Source organism: Bos taurus, chromosome 19 (genome assembly GCF_002263795.3).
Source record: "Bos taurus isolate L1 Dominette 01449 registration number 42190680 breed Hereford chromosome 19, ARS-UCD2.0, whole genome shotgun sequence".
Taxonomy (NCBI): Eukaryota; Metazoa; Chordata; class Mammalia; order Artiodactyla; family Bovidae; genus Bos; species Bos taurus.
Window position 1 is genome coordinate 38,090,957 of NC_037346.1, and position 23,867 is coordinate 38,114,823.

At 36.3% G+C, this 23,867-nt stretch overlaps 1 protein-coding gene across 1 annotated transcript in view; it reads left to right on the plus strand.

Annotated features, from left to right (window-relative positions):
• Positions 1-23,867, plus strand: part of SKAP1 (src kinase associated phosphoprotein 1) — a 306,061-nt gene that overhangs the window by 30,287 nt on the left and 251,907 nt on the right. Inside the window, exon 2 of the mRNA XM_002695944.7 lies at positions 18,811-18,916. Within this exon, the coding sequence (XP_002695990.2) occupies positions 18,811-18,916 (106 nt within the window). The remainder of the gene's footprint in view (positions 1-18,810; positions 18,917-23,867) is intronic.

Genomic DNA, 23,867 nt, shown 5'->3' on the forward strand with positions numbered 1-23,867 from the left:
TTGAGTTTTAAGAGTTCTTTAACTATTTTGGATACACGTCCTTTATTAGGTATGTGTTTTGTAAAGATTTTCTACCAATCTGTGGCTTGTCTTTTCATTCTCTTAACACTATCTTTTGTAGAACAGCAGTTTTTCATTTTTATGAAGTCTAAATTATTTCTTTCATGGATCATTGGATCATGCTTTTGGTCTTATAACTAAAAACCCATTGCCAAACCCAAGGCCACTTACATTTTCTCCTGTGTGCATTTTAGTCTATGATTTACTTGAGTTAATTTTTGTATAAAGGGAGAGCAGTGCCTTTTTTTTTTTAACTTGGTTGTTTAGTTGTCCCAGCACAATTTGTTAAAAAGGTTTATCCTCTCTTGGTTGAATTGCTTTACATCTTTTTTCAAAGATCAACTGACTGTGTTTGTGTAGGTCTATTTCTGTGTTCTCTGTTCTGTTCCATTAATCTGTGTCTGTTCTTCCAATGATACTACTCTATCTTGATCACAGCATCATAGTAGTAAGTCTTTAGGTTGAGTAATGTCAGTCCTTCAATCTTCCTCCTCCTGTCCCACTCTCCTTTTTTCTTCATCTTCCTCTTCTCCTTTTCCTTGAGTATTGTATTAAAAATATGCTGCGAGAATATTTGAATTCCTTCCATTTCCTCATGAATATTATTTTTAATTGGTTACAAAATACTTCATTATATGATCTGTGATATAACCAGTGTTTAGTGGAAAAAGTTCAAAACTTTTGATATCTCATTTTTGTAAATGAAAATAAAGTTATGTTAGGACAGAATAAAAACTGAATGAGTGATGGGATTGTAAATAATTGTAATTGTGTTCCTTATATCGATTGATTTATTTTCCAGTGTTTCTATTAATACAATGAGTAGCAATGCCTTTTTTATTAGGGAAAGGTAAATATGTTTGTTTTCTAAAGTCTGAGAAATACCTTTTCTTCCTTTTCTCCTCTGAATCTGATATTGGTATTTCTCTGTGTTGCTTTTATGAATCTTAATAAAATCTTTATGGACTTATCAAATTTATTGGTCTTTTAAAAGAACCAAGCAATGCTTTTTCTGCTTTAAATGCTTTAAATGGAAGTCTATTTAATTGACTTCCATTCTTATTTTTTATTATTTTCTTTTTCCTGTTTGGAGTTTAATTTGGTCTTCTTTTTCTATTTTCTTAAGATGAAAACTTAGATCATTGATTTTAAACCTTTCTTCTTTTCTACCATAAACATTTAAAGTTGTGTGTTTCCCTTAAGTGTGGCTTTAACTGCATCCTACAAATTTGGGTGGATTTTATAATTTTTATAATATTTTTATTTTATAATCATTCAGTTTATTAAAAGAAGAATACTTCCTCTTTGAATTATGTTTCTTCAAATTGTTGAGGCTTTTTAGATACCTCATTGTTATTGATTTCTAACTTAAGTCTTTTTGATTAGAGAACATACTCTAAGATTTTAGATTTTTGGTGTTTATAAGACTTATTTTATGGCCTAGAATAATGTATATCTTGGTGAACCCTTCATCCACCTAAAAAAAGTATATTCTATAGTTGTTAGATGTAGCATTGTATGAATGCCAATTGGATCAAAGTTAATAGTGTTGCTCACATTCTCTATCTCTTTAGTGATTATTTATCTGGTAGTTTTATTAGTTTCTTAAAGAGGATAGTAAAATTTCTAACTATGATTGTAGATATGTTTTTTTTCTTGCTTTAGTTCTGTTGGAATTTGCTTCAAGTATTTTGAAGCTATTTTGTTATGTGAATGCTGCTGCTGCTGCTGCTAAGTCGCTTCAGTCGTGTCCGACTCTGTGCTATCCCATAGACGGCAGCCTGCCAGGCTCCTCTGTCCCTGGGATTCTCCAGGCAAGAATACTGGAGTGGGTTGCCATTTCCTTCTCCAATGCATGCATGCATGCATGCTAAGTCGCTTCAGTCGTGTCCAACTCTGTGTGACCCTATGGACAGTAGCCCACCAGGCTCCTCTGTCCACGTGATTCTCTAGGCAAGAATACTGGAGTGGGTTGCCATTTCCTCTCCTGTTATGTGCATACACATTTATAATTTTTTTGTCTTCCTGATGACTTGGCCCTTTTATCATTATGAAATATCCCTTTTTATATCTGGTAATATTCCATGTCCTGAAGTCTACTTTGGCATTAATATAGCCATTCCATCTTCCTTATGCTTAGTCTTAGCATACTGTATAATTTCCATTCTTTTTTCCAGCCTGTGTCTTTATTGGAATATAGTTGATTTACAATGTGTTAGTTTCAGATGTACACCAAAGTGAATCAGTTATCCACATAAATATACATATGTATACATATATGTATATCTCCACTATTTTTTAAGATTATTTTCTCTGTGTCTTCATATTTAAAATGTGTCTCTTGTAGATTACTATGATAATTATATGCTAATAAAATGGACAACCTAGAAGAAATGGACAAATTCCTAGAAATGTACAATCTCCCATGACTGAATCAGGAAGAAATGTAAAACATGAATAGACCAATTACCAGTAATTGAATCAGTATTTTAAAAACTCCCAAGAAACAAAATTCCAGGACCAAATGGCTTTATAGGTGAATTCTACCAAACAATTAGAGAACGATTAACACCTATCCTTCCCAAACTATTCCAAAAATATTACTGAGGAAGGAATGCTTCTGCGAACTCGTTCTGTGAAGGCAGTATCACCCTGATACCAAAACTAGACAAAGATATAATAATTAAAAAAGAGAAAATTACAGGTCAATATCACTGATGAACACGAATGCAGAAATCCTCAACAAAATATTAACAAACCAAATAAATATGTTAAAAGGATCATATACCATGATCAAGTGGGATTAATCCCAGGGATGCAATGATGATTCAGTATCTACAAATCAATCAATGTAATATACCACATTAACAAATTGAAGAATAAAAATCATATGATCATCATGTGTTATGAAAAAAGATTTTGACAAAATTCAACATCCATTTATGATAAAACTCTCAACAAAATGGATATAGAAGGAATATATCTCAACATAAGAAAGGCCATATATGACAGGCCTACAGCTAACATCATACTGAATGATGAAAAGCTGGATGCATTTTCTCTAAGGTCAGGAACAAGACAAGGATGCCCTTGAGGGTGTTATGCTGCTAAGTAAAATAAATCATACAGAGAAGGATAAATACCATATGATTTCACTTATATGTGAACCTAAAAAAACAACAACAAATGAACAATCAAAACAAAACAGAAACAGAGTGATAGCTACAGAGAATAAACAGATGGCTGCCAGAGTGGAGAGCAGGGAGGGGAAGGAGAGAGGTGAGGGATACTGAGAGGCACAAACTCCTAGTTACAAAACAAATGAGCCATGGGTATGAAATGCACAGTGTGGAGAATAAAGCCAGTAACTATGTAGTATCTTTGGATGGTGACAGATGATAACTGGACTTATTGTGGTGATCATTTTTAAATGTATAGAAATTGTAAATCACTGTGTTGTATACCAGGCTTCCCAGGTGGCTCTAGTGGTAAAGAACCTACCTGCCAATGCAGGAGACATAATGAGACTTGGGTTTAATCCCTAGGTTGGGAAGATCCCCTGGAGGAGGGCATGGCAACCCACTCCAGTATTCTTGCCTGGAGAATCCAATGGACAGAGGAGCCTGGTGGGCTACAGTCCACAGGGTCACAAAGAGTAGGACATGACTGAAACAACAGTGTGCATGCTTGTTGTATGCCAGGAACTGACAGACTGTTGTAGGTCAATTATACTTCAAAAACAATCAAGCTCATAGAAAAAGAGATCAGATTTGTGATTAGCAGAAGTTGGGCATTGGGGGAGAGGGAATTGGATGAATGGTCAAAAGTTACAAACTTTCAGTCATAAGTAAGTATTAGGGATGTAATGTACAACATGGTCGGAGAAGGCAATGGCACCACACTCCAGTACTCTTGCCTGGAAAATCCCATGGATGGAGGAGCCTGGAAGGCTGCAGTCCATGGGGTCGCTGAGGATCGGACACGACTGAGCGACTTCATTTTCACTTTTCACTTTCATGCATTGGAGAAGGAAATGGCAACCCACTCCAGTGTTATTGCCTGGAGAATCCCAGGGACGGGGGAGCCTGGTGGGCTGCCGTCTATGGGGTCACACAGAGTCGGACATGACTGAAGTGACTTAGCAGTACAAGATGGTAAATGTAATTAACACTGCTGTACAGTATATATAGGGCTTCCCTGGTGGCTCAGTGGTAAAGAATCTGGCTGCCAATGCAGGAGACACAGGTTTGATCCCTGGATTGGAAAGATCGCCTGGAGAAGGAAATTGCAAGTCACTCCAGTATTCTTGCCTAGGAAATCCCATGGACAGAGGAGCCTGGCAGACTATAGCCCATGGGGTCGTGAAAGAGTAGGACACAACTTAGTAACTAAACAACAACAACAGTATACATAAAAGTTGTTAAGAGAGTAAATGCTTAAGAGTTCTTATTACAAGGGAAAAAATTATTTCTTTAATTTTCTATCTGTATGAGATGATAAGTATAATTTTACTGTGGTAATCATGGCATATGTATGTCAAATCATTATGCTGTGCATCTTAAACAATGCTATATGTGAATTATATCTCAATAAAACTGGAAGGAAAAAAAGTGTCTCCTGTAGACAGACAGCATATAATTGGGTCTTGCATTTTTACTCAGTTAGACAGTCTCTGCTTTTTAATTGAAGTGTTTAGTTCATTTACAACTAATGCAACTATTGCTATGGATGGATTTAGGGTCTACCATTGAACTATTTCTTTTCCAGCTGTCACATTTTTGGCTATACTTGCCCTTTTAAAAAGTTAGTCAAATGCTTTTTAATATTCCATTTTGATTTCTCTATTTAAAAAAAATTGTTCCTCTTTATTTTGTCTGTTAGGGTTGTTCCATTGATTACAGTGTGTTCCTTAACTTATCACAGGCTACTCAGAATTAATTTTATACCACTAAAGGTGCTTCATTTACTCTGCTTTCCCCATCTTCTGTTTTATCGCTATATATATATTATAAGCTGTGCAGTGCAGTTTTATAATCTCTGCTTCAGATTGCCAGTTATCTTTTGAAGAGATTAGGAGAAAAAAGTGATAATGTTTTATATTTACCCACATATTTAGCATTTTGGTACTGCTGTTGATCTGAGTTTCCCTTTAGCGTCAGTTCCCTTTAGCTTGACGAATTTTCATTTAGATTTCTATTTAGAGCAGGTTTCTTAGCAAAAATTTTTCTCAGTTTTTGTTCATATGAAAAGTGTCTTTATTTTGTCTTTACATTTGGACAGTTATTGTCACTGGATATAGAATTCTGGGTTGACAAGTTTTTTCCCTTTTCTTTTCAAAATTTTAAATATGTTATTTTAGCATCTTCTGGCCTCCATTATTTTTGATGAAAAGTCAACTCTCGTTCCTATCATTATTCTTCTGTGTGTGATGGATCATTTTCTCTGGCTTCTTTGAAATTCTCTTTATTTTAGGTTTTCAACAGTTTGCCTGTAATTTACCTGTGTTTAGTTTTCTTTGTATTTATCCAACTGAGCTTCCACTGAGCTTCTTGAATCTGTAAATTGCTATTTTTTCACCAAATTTGGGAAATTTTTGACTTATTTTTTCTGTTATTTCTTCTGGTACATTTTCTTTCCTATTCTGGTTTTAATCTTCTTCTGAGACTCCAAATGTATGTTAAGTTGTGGCATTGGTGTTTTCCCACAGTCCAGTAAGCTTTTTGCCTAAGGGTGCATGGCAACCCGCTCCAGTGTTCTTGCCTGGAGAATCCCAGGGACAGCAGAGCCTGGTGGGCTGCCGTCTCTGGGGTCGCACAGAGTTGGACACGACTGAAGCGACTTAGCAGCAGCAGCAGCAGCTCCCCAGCCACTCCACACCAAATGAACTGGGAGTACCTTTAGGTGAAAAGCTGTATAAATAAAAGTCTCACCCAGTCGTTCTCTTCTTTCAAGGATCAAATCCCCACCAATTTCTGCCTGCTTTGGCTACTGCTTTCATTGTTTTTTGTTTAGTTGTATCTGACTTTTTGTGACCCCATGGATTGGGATTTTCCAGGCAAGAATACTGGAGTGGGTTGCCATTTCCTTTTTCCAGGGGATCTTCCTGACCTGGGGATTGAACCCTTGTCTCCTGCCTGTGTCTCCTACGTTGCAGGCAGATTCTTTACCGCTGGGCCACCCACCAGAGAAGCCCTTGGCTACTGTTCAGTGCCCTAAAATAGGTGCTCTTAATTTTTTTGTCTAGTGTTGACAATTCTTATCTGTGGGAAAATCATTGCAACACAAGCTATTCTTCTGTTGCCCAGAAAGCTATCAGTTTTTAAAGCATTTATTTTCTGGTTACCCAAGTGAATTCTTAAAATTTCTAAAAGTTTTCTAAGTTCATACTTTAAGCTTATATGTATTTGGTCATAATATCTGCACATAGTGACTTCTTTTCCCTTCTAAGACTTTTTTTCTTTCTAAGACTTATTTTTGTGTAAAACCTCCACAACAATGTTATTTGACAGTGGGAGTAGCTGAAAAAACAATCTTTAATAATAACGATTTAGTTTTTCAGCCATAAATATGAAGCTAGTTGAGAAGGTAGTCTTTTACTTACATATGTGACCCCATGGACTGTAGCTCACCAGGCTTCTCTGTCCATGGAATTTTCCAGTATTCTTGCCTGGAGAATTCCATGGACAGAGGAGCCTGGTGGGCTACAGCCCATGGGGTTGCAAAGAGTTGGACACAACTGGGCAACTAACACACACACACACAAACACAATATAGTTTTGTCACAAACAGATAATAAATATCATCAGAGAAAGTTTTGTCATTTGCAAAAAGGTTTGTATAAACTTCTTTTTTAACCTATTATATAAATGGGCTTCCCTGGTGGCTCAGATGGTAAAGAAATTGCCTGCAATTTCAGAGATCCAGGTTCGATCCCTGGGTCAGGAACATCCCCTGGAGAAGAGAATGGCTACCCACTCCAGTATTCTTGCCTGGAGAATTTCATGCACAGATGAACCTGGTCAGTTACAGTTCATGGATTGCAAAGAGTTAGATATTACTGAGCAACTAACACTTATAAGAGATGTATTAGTATGTAATATGTCAATAATATTGAAACATCTTTATATTACCAGGATAAATTGTATTGTTCTTTTAATATACTGTTAGGTGTGATCTACTGGTGTTTTATTTAGGATTTTTGTATCTATATTAACTTTTAAAATTTTAATTTAAAAATTTTTAAACTTTTACTCTTATATTGGAGTATAATATACATGAAACTAGCTGTGTTAGTTTCAGGTGCACAGCAAAATGACTCAGTCATATGTGCACATGCATCCATTCCCCTTCACATTCTCTTCCCATCTAGATCATTTCATAACACCAAGCAAAGTTCCCTGAGCTACACAGTAGGGCCCCACTGGCTAACCATTTTAATCAGAGCAGTATGTACATGTCACATTCCAGGATGTCTGGCTCTAGGTCAGTGATCACACCATCGTGATTATCTGGGTCGTGAAGATCTTTTTTGTACAGTTCTTCTGTGTATTCTTGCCATCTCTTCTTAATATCTTCTGCTTCTGTTAGGTCCCTACCATTTCTGTCCTTTATCGAGCCCATCTTTGCATGAAATGTTCCCTTGGTATCTCTAATTTTCTTGAAGAGATCTCTAGTCTTTCCCATTCTGTTGTTTTCCTCTATTTCTTTGCATTGATCGCTGAAGATGGCTTTCTTATCTCTTCTTGCTATTCTTCGGAACTCTGCATTCAGATGTTTAGATCTTTCCTTTTCTCCTTTGCTTTTCGCTTCTCTTCTTTTCACAGCTATTTGTAAGGCCTCCCCAGACAGCCATTTTGCTTTTTTGCATTTCTTTTCCATGGCGATGGTCTTGATCCCTGTCTCCTGTACAATGTCACGAACCTCATTCCATAGCTCATCAGGCACTCTATCTATCAGATCTAGGCCCTTAAATCTATTTCTCACTTCCACTGTATAATCATAAGGGATTTGATTTAGGTCATACCTGAATGGTCTAGTGGTTTTCCCTACTTTTTTCAATTTAAGTCTGAATTTGGCAATAAGGAGTTCATGGTCTGAGCCACAGTCAGCTCCTGGTCTTGTTTTTGCTGACTGTATAGAGCTTCTCCATCTTTGGCTGCAAAGAATATAATCAATCTGATTTCGGTGTTGACCATCTGGTGATGTCCATGTATAGAGTCTTCTCTTGTGTTGTTGGAAGAGGGTGTTTGTTATGACCAGTGCATTTTCTTGGCAAAACTCTGTTAGTCTTTGCCCTGCTTCATTCCGTATTCCAAGGCCAAATTTGCTTGTTACTTCAGGTGTTTCTTGACTTCCTACTTTTGCATTCCAGTCCCCTATAATGAAAAGGACATTTTTTTTGGGTGTTAGTTCTAAAAGGTCTTGTAGGTCTTCATAGAACCGTTCAACTTCAGCTTCTTCAGCGTTACTGGTTGGGGCATAGACTTGGATTACTGTGATATTGAATGGTTTGCCTTGGAAATGAACAGAGATCATTCTGTCATTTTTGAGATTGCATCCAAGTACTGCATTTCGGACTCTTTTGTTGACCATGGTGGCTACTCCATTTCTTCTGAGGGATTCCTGCCCGCAGTAGTAGATATAATGGTCATCTGAGTTAAATTCACCCATTCCAGTCCATTTCAGTTCGCTGATTCCTAGAATGTCGACATTCACTCTTGCCATCTCTTGTTTGATCACTTCCAATTTGCCTTGATTCATGGACCTGACATTCCAGGTTCCTATGCAATATTGCTCTTTACAGCATCAGACCTTGCTTCTATTACCAGTCACATCCACAGCTGGGTATTCTTTTTGCTTTGGCTCCATCCCTTCATTTTTTCCTGGGGTTATTTCTCCACTGATCTCCAGTAGCATATTGGGCACCTACTGACCTGGGGAGTTTCTCTTTCAGTATCCTATCATTTTGCCAGGCTATGGTTTTTCCTGTGGTCATGTATGGATGTGAGAGTTGGACTGTGAAGAAGGCTGAGCACCAAAGAATTGATGCTTTTGAACTGTGGTGTTGGAGAAGACTCTTGAGAGTCCCTTGGACTGCAAGGAGATCCAACCAGTCCATTCTAAAGGAGATCAGCCCTGGGATTTCTTTGGAAGGAATGATGCTAAAGCTGAAACTCCAGTACTTTGGCCACCTCATGCAAAGAGTTGACTCATTGGACAAGACTCTGATGCTGGGAGGGATTGAGGGCAGGAGGAGAAGGGGGCGACAGAGGATGAGATGGCTGGATGGCATCACTGACTCGATGGACCTGAGTCTGAGTGAACTCCGGGAGTTGGTGATGGACAGGGAGGCCTGGCGTGCTGTGATTCATGGGGTCGCAAAGAGTCGGACACAACTGAGGGACTGATCTGATCTGATCTGATGTACATGTCAATCTCAAATTCCTTAACTATCACTTCATCCCACCCTTCCCTCTGTATTAACTTTAAACTGATTCCTTTTTGTGCTCTTTTAGAACTATGGTTGTGCTAGGTTATACCAAATAATATGAGAAGTTTCTTTTTCTAGGCTCTGAAATAATTTATATAGAACCAGAATTATTTATTACTTAAAGATTTGAAAAACATCTTAAAAATTATATTAATATGAATTTAGAGAAACATTTTAGCAACCTTTTCTTCTTTTCCCCTGGTTTTTAGCCTGTTCAGGAGTCAGGTTTTACATTTCTCAATTCAGTTTTAAAAATTTATATTTTTCTCAGAAACTTTCACTGAGAGTTTATTTGCATGACATTTTATTTTGTTTATATGGCACTTTATTTTTGAAAATAATCTTTTAAAGGGACAAAAATGATACTATCATGAAATTTACGTAGACATAAAAGCACAAAGAAGAAAATTAAAATAACTTGAAATCTCACCAATGTTGTCAAATAGTTCATTATCTTTAAAAATTATGGTTTTTATTGCTTCTTTTATTCTGCCTAATTTCTGTATATTTGTGCTTTCTTTCCTTTTTCCTTAATTACATTTGCTGATGGTACATCAATTTATTGGATTTCCCCCTAACCCCTGAAAAATTCCAGCTTTTATACTTATTTAGCATTTATATATGTTTTTCTCACTATTTTTAAGTTCAGGGAAAGTAATGGTTTTGAAGTGGTTTTTTAGCCACTAAGTTGTGCAATGGAACCCTTTTCAACGTTAAAATCTTATGTGAAATCCCAGTGTATAAATAGATAAAAGCCAAGCACTTGTGATTAAAGTAAAGGGGAATTGTAGGGGAAGGAAGGGAGTTTCCCAGAGTCTCACTCAATTGACACCCCTCCAACTCCTTCTCTTTCTTTTTTTTTTTAATTTAAATTTATTTTAATTGGAGGCTAATTATTTTACAATATTGTATTGGTTTGCCATACATCAACATGAATCCACCACGGGTATACACGTGTTCCCCATCCTGAACCCCCCTGCCACCTCCCTCCCCGTACCATCTCTCTGGGTCATCCCAGTGCACCAGCCCCAAGCATCCTGTATCCTGCATCAAACCTGGACTGGCGATTCCTTTCTTATATGATATTATATATGTTTCAATGCCATTCTCCCAAATCATCCCACCTTCTTCCTCTCCCACAGAGTCCAAAAGACTGTTCTATACATCAGTGTCTCTTTTGCTGTCTTGTATAACAGGGTTATTGTTACCATCTTTCTAAATTCCATATATATGCATTAGTATACTGTATTGGTGTTTTTCTTTCTGGCTTACTTCACTCTGTGTAATAGGCTCCAGTTTCATCCACCTCATTAGAAACTGATTCAAATGTATTCTTTTTAATGGCTGAGTAATACTCCATTGTGTGTATGTACCACAGCTTTCTTATCCATTCATCTGCTGATGGACATCTAGGTTGCTTCCATGTCCTGGCTATTATAAACAGCGTGGCAATGAACATTGGGGTACACGTGTCTCTTTCAATTCTGGTTTCCTTGGTGTGTATGCCCAGCAGTGGGATTGCTGGGTCATAAGGCAGTTCTATTTCCAGTTTTTTAAAGAATCTCCACACTGTTCTCCATAGTGGCTGTACTAGTTTGCATTCCCACCAACAGTGTGAGAGGATTCCCTTTTCTCCACACCCTCTCCAGCATTTATTGCTTGTAGACTTTTGGATAGCAGCCATTCTGACTGGCGTGAAATGGTACCTCATTGTGGTTTTGATTTGCATTTCTCTGATAATGAGTGATGTTAAGCATCTTTTCATGTGTTTGTTAGCCATCTGTATGTCTTCTTTGGAGAAATGTCTATTTAGTTCTTTGGCCCATTTTTTGATTGGGTCATTTATTTTTCTGGAATTGTGCTGCAGGAGTTGCTTGTATATTTTTGAGATTAGTTCTTTGTCAGTTGCTTCATTTGCTATTATTTTCTCCCATTCTGAAGGCTGTCTTTTCACCTTGCTTATAGTTTCCTTTTTTGTGCAGAAGCTTTTAATTTTAATTAGGTCCCATTTGTTTATTTTTGCTTTTATTTCCAATATTCTGGGAGGTGGGTCATAGAGGATCCTGCTGTGATTTATGTTGGAGAATGTTTTGCCTATGTTCTCCTCTAGGAGTTTTATAGTTTCTGGTCTTACATTTAGATCTTTAATCCATTTTGAGTTTATTTTTGTGTATGGTGTTAGAAAGTGTTCTAGTTTCATTCTTTTACAAGTGGTTGACCAGTTTTCCCAGCACCACTTGTTAAAGAGATTGTCTTTTCTCCATTGTATATTCTTGCCTCCTTTGTCAAAGATAAGGTGTCCATAGGTGCGTGGATTTATCTCTGGGGTTTCTATTTTGTTCCACTGATCTATATTTCTGTCTTTGTGCCAGTACCATACTGTCTTGATGACTGGCTTTGTAGTAGAGCCTGAAGTCAGGCAGGTTGATTCCTCCAGTTCCATTCTTCTTTCTCAAGATTGCTTTGGCTATTCGAGGTTTTTTGTATTTCCGTACAAATTGTGAAATTATTTGTTCTAGCTCTATGAAAAATACCATTGGTAGCTTGATAGGGATTGCATTGAATCTATAGATTGCTTTGGGTAGTATATTCATTTTCACTATATTGATTCTTCCGATCCATGAACATGGTATATTTCTCCATCTGTTAGTGTCCTCTTGGTTATCGGACGCTCATGACTCCAGAGAGCACTGTTAGACAACCACCGTTCTAACTTTTTCGTTCTGTTTTTTATCTTTATTGTTTCCTTTCTCCTGCTTTCCATAGGCTGGTTTATTGCTCTTTTGTGATTTTTTGAATTTGTTGCTTCATGTATTTCTTTTCATTCTTTCTTATTTAATATTGGAAATATTGAGGTCTATGCTAAGTCGCTTCAGTCGTGTCCGACTCTGTGCCACCCCATAGATGGCAGCCCACCAGGCTCCCCCGTCCCTGGGATTCTCCAGGCAAGAACACTGGAGTGGGTTGCCATTTCCTTCTCCAATGCATGAAAGTGAAAAGTGAAAGTGAAGTCGTTCAGTCGTATCCGACTTTTAGCGACCCCATGGACTGCAGCCTGCCAGGCTCCTCCATCCATGGAATTTTTCAGGCAAGAGTACTGGAGTGGGGTGCCATTGCCTTCTCCATTGAGGTCTATAAAGGTCCATAAATAAGAGATCACTCTGTACAATGCTGGTTATATTTCATAATATTTTACACAGGCTATTTTCTCAATAGATGGTAATTATAGTTTTGAGTTTCCTCTACTACCCACAATGTATGTGTGCATGTGTTTTCAAATGTCTAAGTATGGAGAGTTTTTTTACTCTTTTAAATGTTAAGTTCTAGTTTTATTTTGTTTTAATCATAAAATAGATCTTTCTAATTTTGAGTTTTTAAGAAATTATTGATTTTTTTTGTAATCCAGTGCTTAATTAATTTTCATAAATATGAGCATTTGAATGTGACTAGTCTGAACTGATATGTGTTGTTAAATGTAAAATGCACATAGGTTTTGAAGATATAATACAAAAACAGGTAAAATAGCTCAATAATTATTTTTTGTTCATTACATATTGAAATCATACTATTTTGGTTTAAAAAAAAATTATTTATTTGTTTTTGCCTGTGCTGGATCTTCATTGCTGCATAGGCTTTTCTCTAGTTGTGGTGAGCAGAGGCTCCTCTCTAGTTGTGGTATATGCAGCCTTCTCGTTGTTTCTATTGTTGCTTCCTTTGTTGAGGAGCACGGGCTCTAGGGTGCTTGGGCTTCAGTAGTTGCGACAGGTGGGCTTAGTAGTTGCGGTTCCCAGACTAAAGCACAGACGCAATCGTTGTGGTGCCCGGGCTTAGGTGCTCCATGGCATGTGGGGTCTTCCCAGATCAGGGATAGAACTCATGTCTCCTGCATTGGCAGGTAGATTCTTTACCAGTGAGCCACGAGGGAAGCCCCAAATCATATTTTGTATCTACTGAGTTAAATAAAATAAATATCACTGAAATTAATTTTATCTCTTTTTGGGCTATGTTTTGAAATGAGGCTACTAGAAAATTTTAAATTACGTGTGTAATTTTATTTCTATTGGACATAAACTGCCCTCTATAATTATATATTTTTATCCATGTGGTCTATTAGAGACTAGTAGTGACTTTACAATTGTTTTTCAGTAATTTCTACTTATAGTTCTTGAATTTTTCTCTATATATATTTTAGTACTATTCTATTTAGCACATAACAGGTCACTTCTATTATGGATTGTACTTTATATAAAATAAAATGACTCTGTTGGCCTGTTTGTGTTCTACTTTGATATGAATTATTGCTATTCTTGCTTTTAAGAAAATTTGTTTAGGACATTTTGCACATCTTTCTTTTAATTTCAATCTCACTTTATTTCAGGTGAATATCTTTTAAACAGTAATCAAATTAACTGTTATCTTTTTGCATAGAAATTCTTTACTTTTTTTTCACTTGTTTCTGTTAACTTTTTTCTTTTTAAATTGAAGTATAGTTAATTTACAATATTATATTGGTTTCAGGTGTACAACATAGTGATTAAAAAATTTTATAGATTATTCTCAATTTATGCTTATTATAAAACATAGGCTATATTCCCCATGCTATGCAATATATCCTTATAGCTTGTTTTTAATAGAGGACTCTAATTTTTCATAATTATTATCATCAGTTATGTATCATTTTATGAGTTTTATTATTTGCTACATTATATTTTTCTGTTTTATTACATTGAATATTAAAAAAATTTTTTCCTCTTTAAATTTTGTGTTCACATTGTGCTGTGCTTAGTTGCTCAGTAGTGTCCAACTCTTTGTAATGGATTGTAGCCTGCCAAAGCACCTCTGTCCATGGGGATTCTCCAGGCAAGAATACTGGAGTGGATTGCTGTGCCCTCCTCCAGGGGATCTTCCCAACACAGGGATCGAACCCAGGTCTCTCGCATTGTAGGTGGTTTCTTTACCATCTGGGCCACCAGAGAAACCCATTATTACACTTATTACATTAGTGTTTGAAAAATCGTAGTTAAACCCATTTTCTTTAATTATCATTGTCCAAGATGGCATAGTACCCATTAACTTTATGTAAATGAGTAATTTAGCTTGTTTTCTTCTCTATTTCTTTCCTAACTAGTATTCAGATGCTTATTACATTTTTTAACAAATATCTTAATTAAGAATTACTCTTTAACAATAAGTTTTAAACTGTATTTAACCACAGTTACCTAGATTTAACTTATTTTGCTGGTTTGAATTTCATCACCACCTCTTTCTGTTGATCTGTGTGTCCTTGAAAAGATTTTCTTCAGGAAAGAATGTACGTGATAGAAATTCAGAGCCACAACTGTTTGAAAATGTTTTGCTGGTCTCCTTCATGTTATATAACCAACATCTTGACTATGTTTAGAATTCTTGCGCACAGTATTTTTCCTTTAAAACACTAAAACTTTCATCTTCGGGTGCTTATTTTGTGGAGAGGACATTTTGACTCTGTTATTCTGTAAACTACTTCATTTTTTTTTTTTATGTCTGGGTACTTAAAGAATGTTTTCATCCTCAAAATTTGAAATTTCAGAAGGGTATGTGTAGATGTTGTTATTCACTCATCCATCCATTCATACATTTGTTTCTATTTTTTAACAGCTTCATTGAGATGTAGTTCTTATACCATAAAACCTATCCATTTAAAGGGTGCAGTCCAATGGCTTCTAGTATGGTACTCACAGAGTTGTACAGTCATCATCACAATAAATTTTAGAACATTTTTCATCATCTTCCAAAGAAAACTTGAACCCCCTTAGCCTTCATTCTTCAATCTGCAGCCCTCTCTCCCACAGCCCTAGGCATCTGCTTGTCTACTTTCTGTTCCTATAGATTTTTGCCCATTCTGTATGTTTCATGTAAATGGGATTATACTATATGTGACCCTTGCTACTGGTTTCTTTTGATTGATGAAATTATGATTTCAGAGATTTATTTGTATCGTAGCATGTATCAGCATTTCCTTTTTTATTGCTGCCACATTTTGTTTATCTGTTCATCAGTTGATGAGTGTTAGTATTTATCCACTTACTGGCTGTTAAGAATAATGCTGCTACAAACATTTGTGTACAAGTTTTTATTTGAACACTTGTTTTCATTTCTCTTGTGTATATACCTAGTAGTGGAATTGGTGGGCAACTCTCTTTTTAGCTTTTTGAGGAACTGCCAGACTTTTACAAAGTAACAACACATTTTACGTTCCCACTAGCAATGTATATGGAGAAGGAAATGGCAACCCACTCCAGTGTTCTTGCCTGGAAAATCCCATGGATGGAGAAGCCTGGTAGGCTGCAGTCCACGGGGTCGCACAGAGTCGGACACGACTGAAGCGACTTAGCAGCAGCAGCAGCAGTGTATAAGGATCCTAATTTCTCTCCATCTTCAACAGCACTCATTATTGTCCATCTTCTTGACAGTAGCCATGTGAAACTGGTACCTCAGTGTGGTACTGGTTATTGTTTCCTGATAACAACTGATGTTAAGCATCTTTTCATGTGTTTATTAGTCATTTGTATATCTTCTTTGGATAAATGTCTATTTAGGTTCTTTGTTTTAAAATCAGATTGTCTTTTTATTATTGACTTGTAAGAGCTTTTTATATATTCTGTATATAAGTCTCCTATTAGATACATGATTTGCAAAAATTTTCTCTTTCTTGATAGCATCCTTTGAACCACAGTAGTTTTAATTTTGATGTCAATTTGTTTCTTTGGTTGCTTGTTCTTTTGGCATCATATCTAAGAAACTATTATCTAATCCAAGGTTACAAGGATTTATGCCTATTTTCTTCTATAGTTTTAGCATTTATGTTTGGGTCTATGATCCATTTTGAGTTAATTTTTGTATATTATATGGGTAAGGGTTCAATTTCATTTCTTTGCATGTAGATATTTAATTGTTCCAGCACCATTTATTGAAAAACAGTTTTTTCCGTTGTTTTATCTTGTCATCCTTGTCAAAAATTTATTGAATATAAATGTGAGGGTTTACTTCTAAATTCCCAATTCTGTTCCTTTGATCTGTGTGTCTGACTTTACACCAATACCATATTGTCTTGATTACTGTAGCTTTGTAGTAAGTTTTGAAATCAGAAAATGGGAAAGTTGTCCTCCGTTTTCAAAATTGTTTCGACTATTCTGGGTACCTTTAATTTCCAAATGAATTATAGGATTAGTTTGTCAGTTTCTGCAAAAAATCCAGCTGAGATTTTTATAGAGATTGCATTGACTATTTAGATCAATATGGAAATATTCCCATATTAATAGCCATAAGTCTCATATGTAAACATGGGATGTCTTCCCATTTAGTTTCTTCCTTTAATTTAAGGTCTTTCATTTCTTTCAATAATATTTTGTAGTTTTCAGAGTTTAAGTTTTATACTTCTCTTGTTAAATTTATTCCTTAGTATTAATTCTGTTTTATATTATTTTAAATGGAATTTTCCTAATTTAATTTTTCCTAATTTAATTTTGGCTTGTTCATTGCTACTGTATAGAAATACAGCTGATTTTTTATATTAATCTTGTATCCTGCAAACTTATTGAACTCATATTTTAGTTCTAATAGTTGTCAGTGGATTCCTTAGGGTTTTCTATGTACAAGATTATATCATCTGCATGTAGAGATAGTTTTACTTCTTTCTTTCTAACCTGCTGCTGCTGCCAAGTCACTTCAGTCGTGTCCAACTCTGTGCGACCCCATGGACTGCAGCCTACCAGGCTTCTCTGTCCATGGGATTCTCCAGGCAAGAACACTGGAGTGGGTTGCCATTTCCTTCTCCAATGCATGAAAGTGGAAAGTGAAAGTGAAGTCACTCAGTCATGTCTGACTCTTAGCGACCCCATGGACTGCAGCCCACCAGGCTCCTCCATCCATGGGATTTTCCGGGCAACAGTACTGGAGTGGGGTGCCATTGCCTTCTCCCTCTTTCTAACCTAGACTCTTTTAATTTCATTTTTTGCATATTTGCCCTGTCCAGCACCAGTGCAATGTTGAATATAAGTGGTAAGAGCAGACAGCTTGTCTTGTTGCTGATCTTTAGGAACAGGGGGAAAGTATTCAGCCTAAAACAGTAAAACAACCAGTTATTTTACCTGCAAAGTGGTTTATTTGGGAACAGCAAAGACTTGCAATTAAGGACGTGCAATCATGGTTATCCACAGGCAAGCCCAGAAAACAAAAAAGAGGAACTTTCTTTCATAGAGGAGAAGGAACTGGGAGGAGCTGTTATAAACAAAAAGACCATTGGAGAAAACTGGGAGTTGCAAGTGTAATGGCTTCTTGTTGACTGAGTTATTGTTAACAGTCTCTCATTGGCCAGACTCTTGCAGGACAAGGAGAAATTTTTTCCTTCCTCCTGCTGTAGTAAAGTAGGAACCTTCTCCCTGTTGGAGATACAGTGATATATCTCTTCCTGTTGGTCTGCAATTGACATCGATGGGTAGGGCCTTAGAGCTCCCTTTTCTGGCACCCTGACTTTATTAAAAAAGAGGGGGGGGTCTGTATATTGATTTTCACCTATCATTAAGTATGATGTTAGTGGGTTTTTGTAGATGATCTTTATGAGGCTAAGGAAGTTTCCTTCTATTTCTAGTTTGTTGAGTGTTTTTGTTTGTTTTATCATAAAGTGCTGTTGAATTTTGTCGAATGCTTTTTCTGCATCCATTGAGACAATCACATCGCCTTTGTCCTTTATCCTATTAATATGGCATATTACATTAATTTAATTTTGGATAGCATTTATTTTTACCTTTGAATTCAACTTTTCATCCTTTAGCCTTCAGAGGAACTTGGAGGAACCTATTTAATGATATATGCAATAGATATGAACATACATCTTAGAATTTAATGGTGGTCCTTAGTGAAATTTTTATTTCCAGAACTTTATACCCCATCAAAAGTCCTACTTATGGCTATGTAGGATTTTTTGTTTGGTGTTCTTGAGTGGTGAGAATGTAAAACAAAATTTTAATATGCTTATGTAACCCAACTGTATAAATTCGTAACATTATCTTGATAGTATATCTAGTGCAGTTTCATATTACAGGCACTAGAAGTGAAATATACATAAGTATCCTCTTCTGTGGCATTACTTACAATCACCTTATTCTGCAACTTTAAAGTTTTTAAAGAGAAATTTGTATCCATTTGTTAATCCTCCAGATTTTCTTCCTTCTCTCTTGGTACTTTTTCTTTTCTGTTGATCAGCTTTCCTTTTCGTTTAGATACTGAGGACTTCCTGGCCGAAGGTTTGCGGAATGAGAACCTCAGTGCTGGTGCAAAGGACAACAGAGACCATATTCTGCGGGGCTTGCAGCAAATCAAAGCTAGGTTTGTATAAACCGGTTCCATTATTCTTCTTCATAAAGTTTAAAGCAATTTATAATCAGCAAAATCTACTTTAATTGTATATAAATTATCAAAGTAGGACACATTTATTATAGTTCTTTATACTTGGTAGAGGCTTTTAAATGTTTACTGAATTGCATTGAAGGTAGGCAGGCATATTTAGGGTAGTTAGTTTACCACAATGGAAATATTTTTATAGTTGTATATGTTAAGAAAGTTATTCTGCTTTTAGCTTTGGATTGTTATGTTAGTCTTTATTGGACACTTTTGCAAAATGGGTGAAAAGCTAAATATTTATGCTTGTCCAAATTACTGAAAGAGAGGACGTTAAGCAGTATGAGACAATTTCCACTATGAGTTTTAGTCCTGATTTTATATCCTCATCTCCTTCCCGAATAGAAAACTTAAACTAGACTTATCCAGTTGATTCTTTCCTCCTATTAAAATGTCTTACTCTCAGGCTGATTGGAATATCATGCTCATTAAGTTGTTTTTTTTTAAATTAAAGGCCCTCACCTAGTTTTTGTGCCTTTTAGAATGTGAGCACCTGACAGATGCATACACTTGCTTGATGGAGGGAGAAATAAAAAATTTCCATTACAGTATATTCCTCAACCACTTCTTGTTCGAAGTGTGATAACTGAATGAGAGTTGGGGATAAATGAGTACAATCTTAAGTCTTTTTCGACTTGGAGGCAATGTGATTTGAAACGTTTGAACTGTGTACTCTTAGTAAAGGAAGAGCTTCAGCAGTGTTATACCTGGGATTTCATTTGTGTGGCAGAAAGATCTTATCATCTACTTTAGAAACATCATTGAAACTCCTTAGAAGCAAGGAGTTTTATCCTTTCGAAGGGCACAGCCAGAATATATTCCCTCCAGGAATGTGAGAGAACTTCACAAGATGCCCTGCTGGATCTTAATCGATCTTTCCTGCTGGCTAATTAAGCATCACTTTTACTCAGCAACTGGGGACTATGTAATTATCAGCCTGGGTTGCCCTGAATAATTGAAACAAACAGAATGCAAAAGATGAGAGCTTTTTGCAAAAGTGAGAATATCTGTAATTTTTGTTAGGTTGGAAGAGTGTTTAAAACAAACTTCCCTATACTTTATTAGTGGATAAGTTTAGGCTTAGTTGTGTCTGAAGGCTCAGTTAGTAACTTAAAGAATTTTTTATTTCTTTAATACAAAGTTGATCTTTGTATTATAGGATTATTATAAGGATGGCATGAGGAACAAAGATGGAATTATTTTAAACTGTACTATAGGGAGTGAAAGTGAAGTCGCTCAGTCGTGTCCGACTCTTTGCTACCCCATAGATGGTAGCCTACCAGGCTCCGCCGTCCATGGGATTTTCTAGGCAAGGATACTGGAGTGGGCTGCCATTTCCTTCTCCAGGGGATCTTCCCAACCCAGGGATCAAACCCGGGTCTCCTGTATTGCAGACAGACGCTTTACTGTCTGAGCCACCAAGGATAGCGAGAGGGATGCCCAAAATATAATTGTGTATATGGTGGTGTTAATGGTATAAATCTGTGATAAGGTATAAATCTGTGATGGTATAAAAAAATAATTTTATTGCATCTATGGAGACAAATATACAATGAGTAGAAATTCTCCTTTCCTGTTATTTGCAGTGCAGCACTTGGAAAGGACTGAATTTCAATCTGAAATTGATAATAAAAGGTGATTTTGTGGTGACTCACTGTTATCTCACTGTTATCACTTACATATTACTTCTTAGTTCTCTTTTTTAAGTGCATACACACACTCATACACACACACCCATGCACACAGACATAGAAGCTGTATTTATTATGAGGCAGAGAGGGTTCCTTGTTCTCAAAGGACTTGCTGTGTGGTTTGTGGGATAGATATTCAGGAAATAATCAGCAGGGGTTTTAGGAAACATCTGCATTGTTGATGGGAGCTTTCTGTTCATTGATTTGTTGTAAGAAAGATGACACTTTATTTAGAATTTCACAATTATCAGATCAGGAGGAAATGAGGAGCCAGAAATTAGATACTGTACAAGAAAATGGAAAAATGAGGATTTCCTTTGGCAAGCTGTTTGAAATTGTCTTAAATTTACCCATTCAATCATCATCCCATAATGTAACCCTTGTCTTACTGAATCTTCTTTTTCAGCCGCATTGCGTGTATGGCCCCATGTATGGGTGGTTGATGTTATGTACTTATATGTATTTGTAGCAGTTGCTTTGAGAGCACTGAAAACTTGTACAATGCCAATCGCATTTACTTTTTTTTGCGTGGAAGTTGTATCTCTCCCAGAGGCTCAGTATGAAAGGAAATTTGGAAATCATCAAACTTGAGAGCTAAATGTATATGGAAAATGGCCAAGTAACATCAAAAGAATTAATGAAAGCCACTTTAAAAGTTTGATCTTGAGTCATATTAAAGCAATAAAACTTTAGGGGTTTGGTAAATTTGTGGGGAGGTAGGCATCTGTCTAAAACTACTAACTTGGCACATTAGGGCCGAAGGTGGGTAAGAAATCTCTAGCAGGATAACCTGGGAAAGACACTAGATAAATATAAATGCCATATATACATATACTGCCCCCCCCAAAACTTTCCATTCTATCTTTGTTGCGTCCTTGCTTTAATTCATTTAATTATTTCCTCCACACTGTGCTGCTTGAGAATAGAGTGGAGTGATGGGAAAATACTGATTCCTGGTAAACTCTAGGGGCTTGGCTGTAATTTTTATGGTGGCTCAGAATTCAGTGCTATTTGCCATGACTGTGGACTCGCTGTAAATTAAAGCATCTGACTTCATCACAGCTGTTATGTGCTGTTTGCCACCTTTCTGTTGCCTAGAGTGACTGACCCCAGAAAATGATAGTTGTGTTGAGTCATGGATGTCCTCCAAGTGCTCATCTGTTTTTCAGTACAAGTAGGTTTTCTGTCTTCCCAGACTGAAAATCATATCTGTATTTCTGTCTTGATAGGGTTTTTTTGGCTTAAGAGTATTACCAATGAAGGATAATGTTTTCCATATAAGACAAATAAAAAACGGATGGCACTTTGCGTGATTCCAAGGAAATGAAGTCCTGTTGTGGTATTTGATGTCCTGAGCTGTGATGTTCATGGCTCTTCTTCAAACTGCCTCCTCATTTAAACCTTCTCCCTAAAACTAACAGCTTTCACATTCTGAGTCCAAGTTTTCAGCAAGCTCTTTAGAGAATGATTAGGATGAAAGCCAGGCAGAGGCTCCTCCTGTTTTATTGCGGTGGTCACTGCAGGACCAGTGCCAGCTGTGAGGCACCTGGAATGAAACATACTTCATCTATACTCAGACGTTTAAGGGCGTTCTTATGCATTTGCAGAAACAGTTGAGCATTTCTTAAGTTTGATTCAGGGGAGGCCATCTGACAGCAAGAATGCATTGAGAATGGGGGAAAGGGTGAAGAAAATAGAAAATTTTTATTACTGAGGTAGGGATAAATTCTCCATGGCTCATTTTGGAGCAGCTAGTCATTTATGCTCACTGTTGGAAGTGAAGTCTAGAGCCAATGGAAACAAATTTAGAGTATTGTTTTCTTTTGTGAAACTTAAAGGAGTTCCAAAAAGAGACAGGTAGATTAATAGCATATTGAAATGGAAAGAAATAAAGAAATAACTTTATGTAACAGGATTATGGCACAACCCCACAAAACCAGTGCTTTTAAAGTACAGACTGAAAGAATATCTTGAACATGTCTCATTGTGGGTGGTTAGCATATAGCTCTGCATGAAACATGATATGTTAGTACAAATATCATAAAAATAATTCCAGTTCTCTTTGGGAACTTCAAGTTTTTCTTATCAGCTTACCATGGATTTAGCTTTAAAACAGAATTTAGTTTAAGAATATATTGTTCTTCTGTCTTTGTATTGGAGGAAAGACAAGGAGTTAGTCCAATGTAACTCTTGAGAGCAAGATTTTCAAAGTGATATGCTGTCAATATTATCGCCATTAATTACATGGAGAATGTTACTTTTCCTAAATGCTGGTTATTGAGCTTAAAATTCCCAAACAAAAAACATTCAGATGAAGTGTGCTTATCAAGAGAAGAAATGTGAAATGTGTTGTTGGTACATTTTTGTTACAAGTTTAGATATTTGTTCATATCTTCTCTTTCTATTCACTTTGCTACTTTCACTGGCGTTTCAGTGCCAATGCAGAAATAAAAAAGGTAGTAGGTACTAGTGCAATCTATCTAAGTTTAAAGAGCTCTGAAAAAGCTTCAAACTTATAGCAATAATTTGACCACATCTTGAAGTTTAAAAATTCATTTCTTCCTTTTCCAGTCCTATCTCTGCTTCTCACCCTTATCCAAGAAAGCAAACAAAAACTCACAACTTCACGGCTCTCAAGTTATCAATTATAGGCTAAATCCCTGTACTAGTTTTCTGTTATTTAGTGAGTGTATGTTGAGATTTCACAATTGTGTTAAAGATTTTTGGAGATATACTTACTGGGAGTAGTAAAGGGTTATTTTTGTTTCTCTTTTAGTCTGAAATGGTCTACAGGTGAAACTGGTATAATATTACTTGCTGTTGGTCTCTCGGCTTAACTTGGAAAGGAAGATCATTTTATTACATGTTCTTTCATAGCAAGTTTCCTCTACTTTCAAAGCAGCCTTGAAGTGTATGACTCCTTTTTAATTTTATGATGATGATTATTTTGTTTATTCTTTCACTTGAGTAGGTGTCTTGGATTTGGTACCAGCTATAAGATTAAATTGATCCATTTTTGTTTTCTTTTACACTGGGCTATTTTGGTGGTGTTAGTAGATAGAAGCCTCTCCCTTTGATCATCCCATAAAATAAATATTTTATATGAGTAATTTTGATGTACAATAACTTTTTAGTAAGTGGGTTTTTTTTTAATCTTGTTTTTTTCAATCATTTTTATTAAACATTCC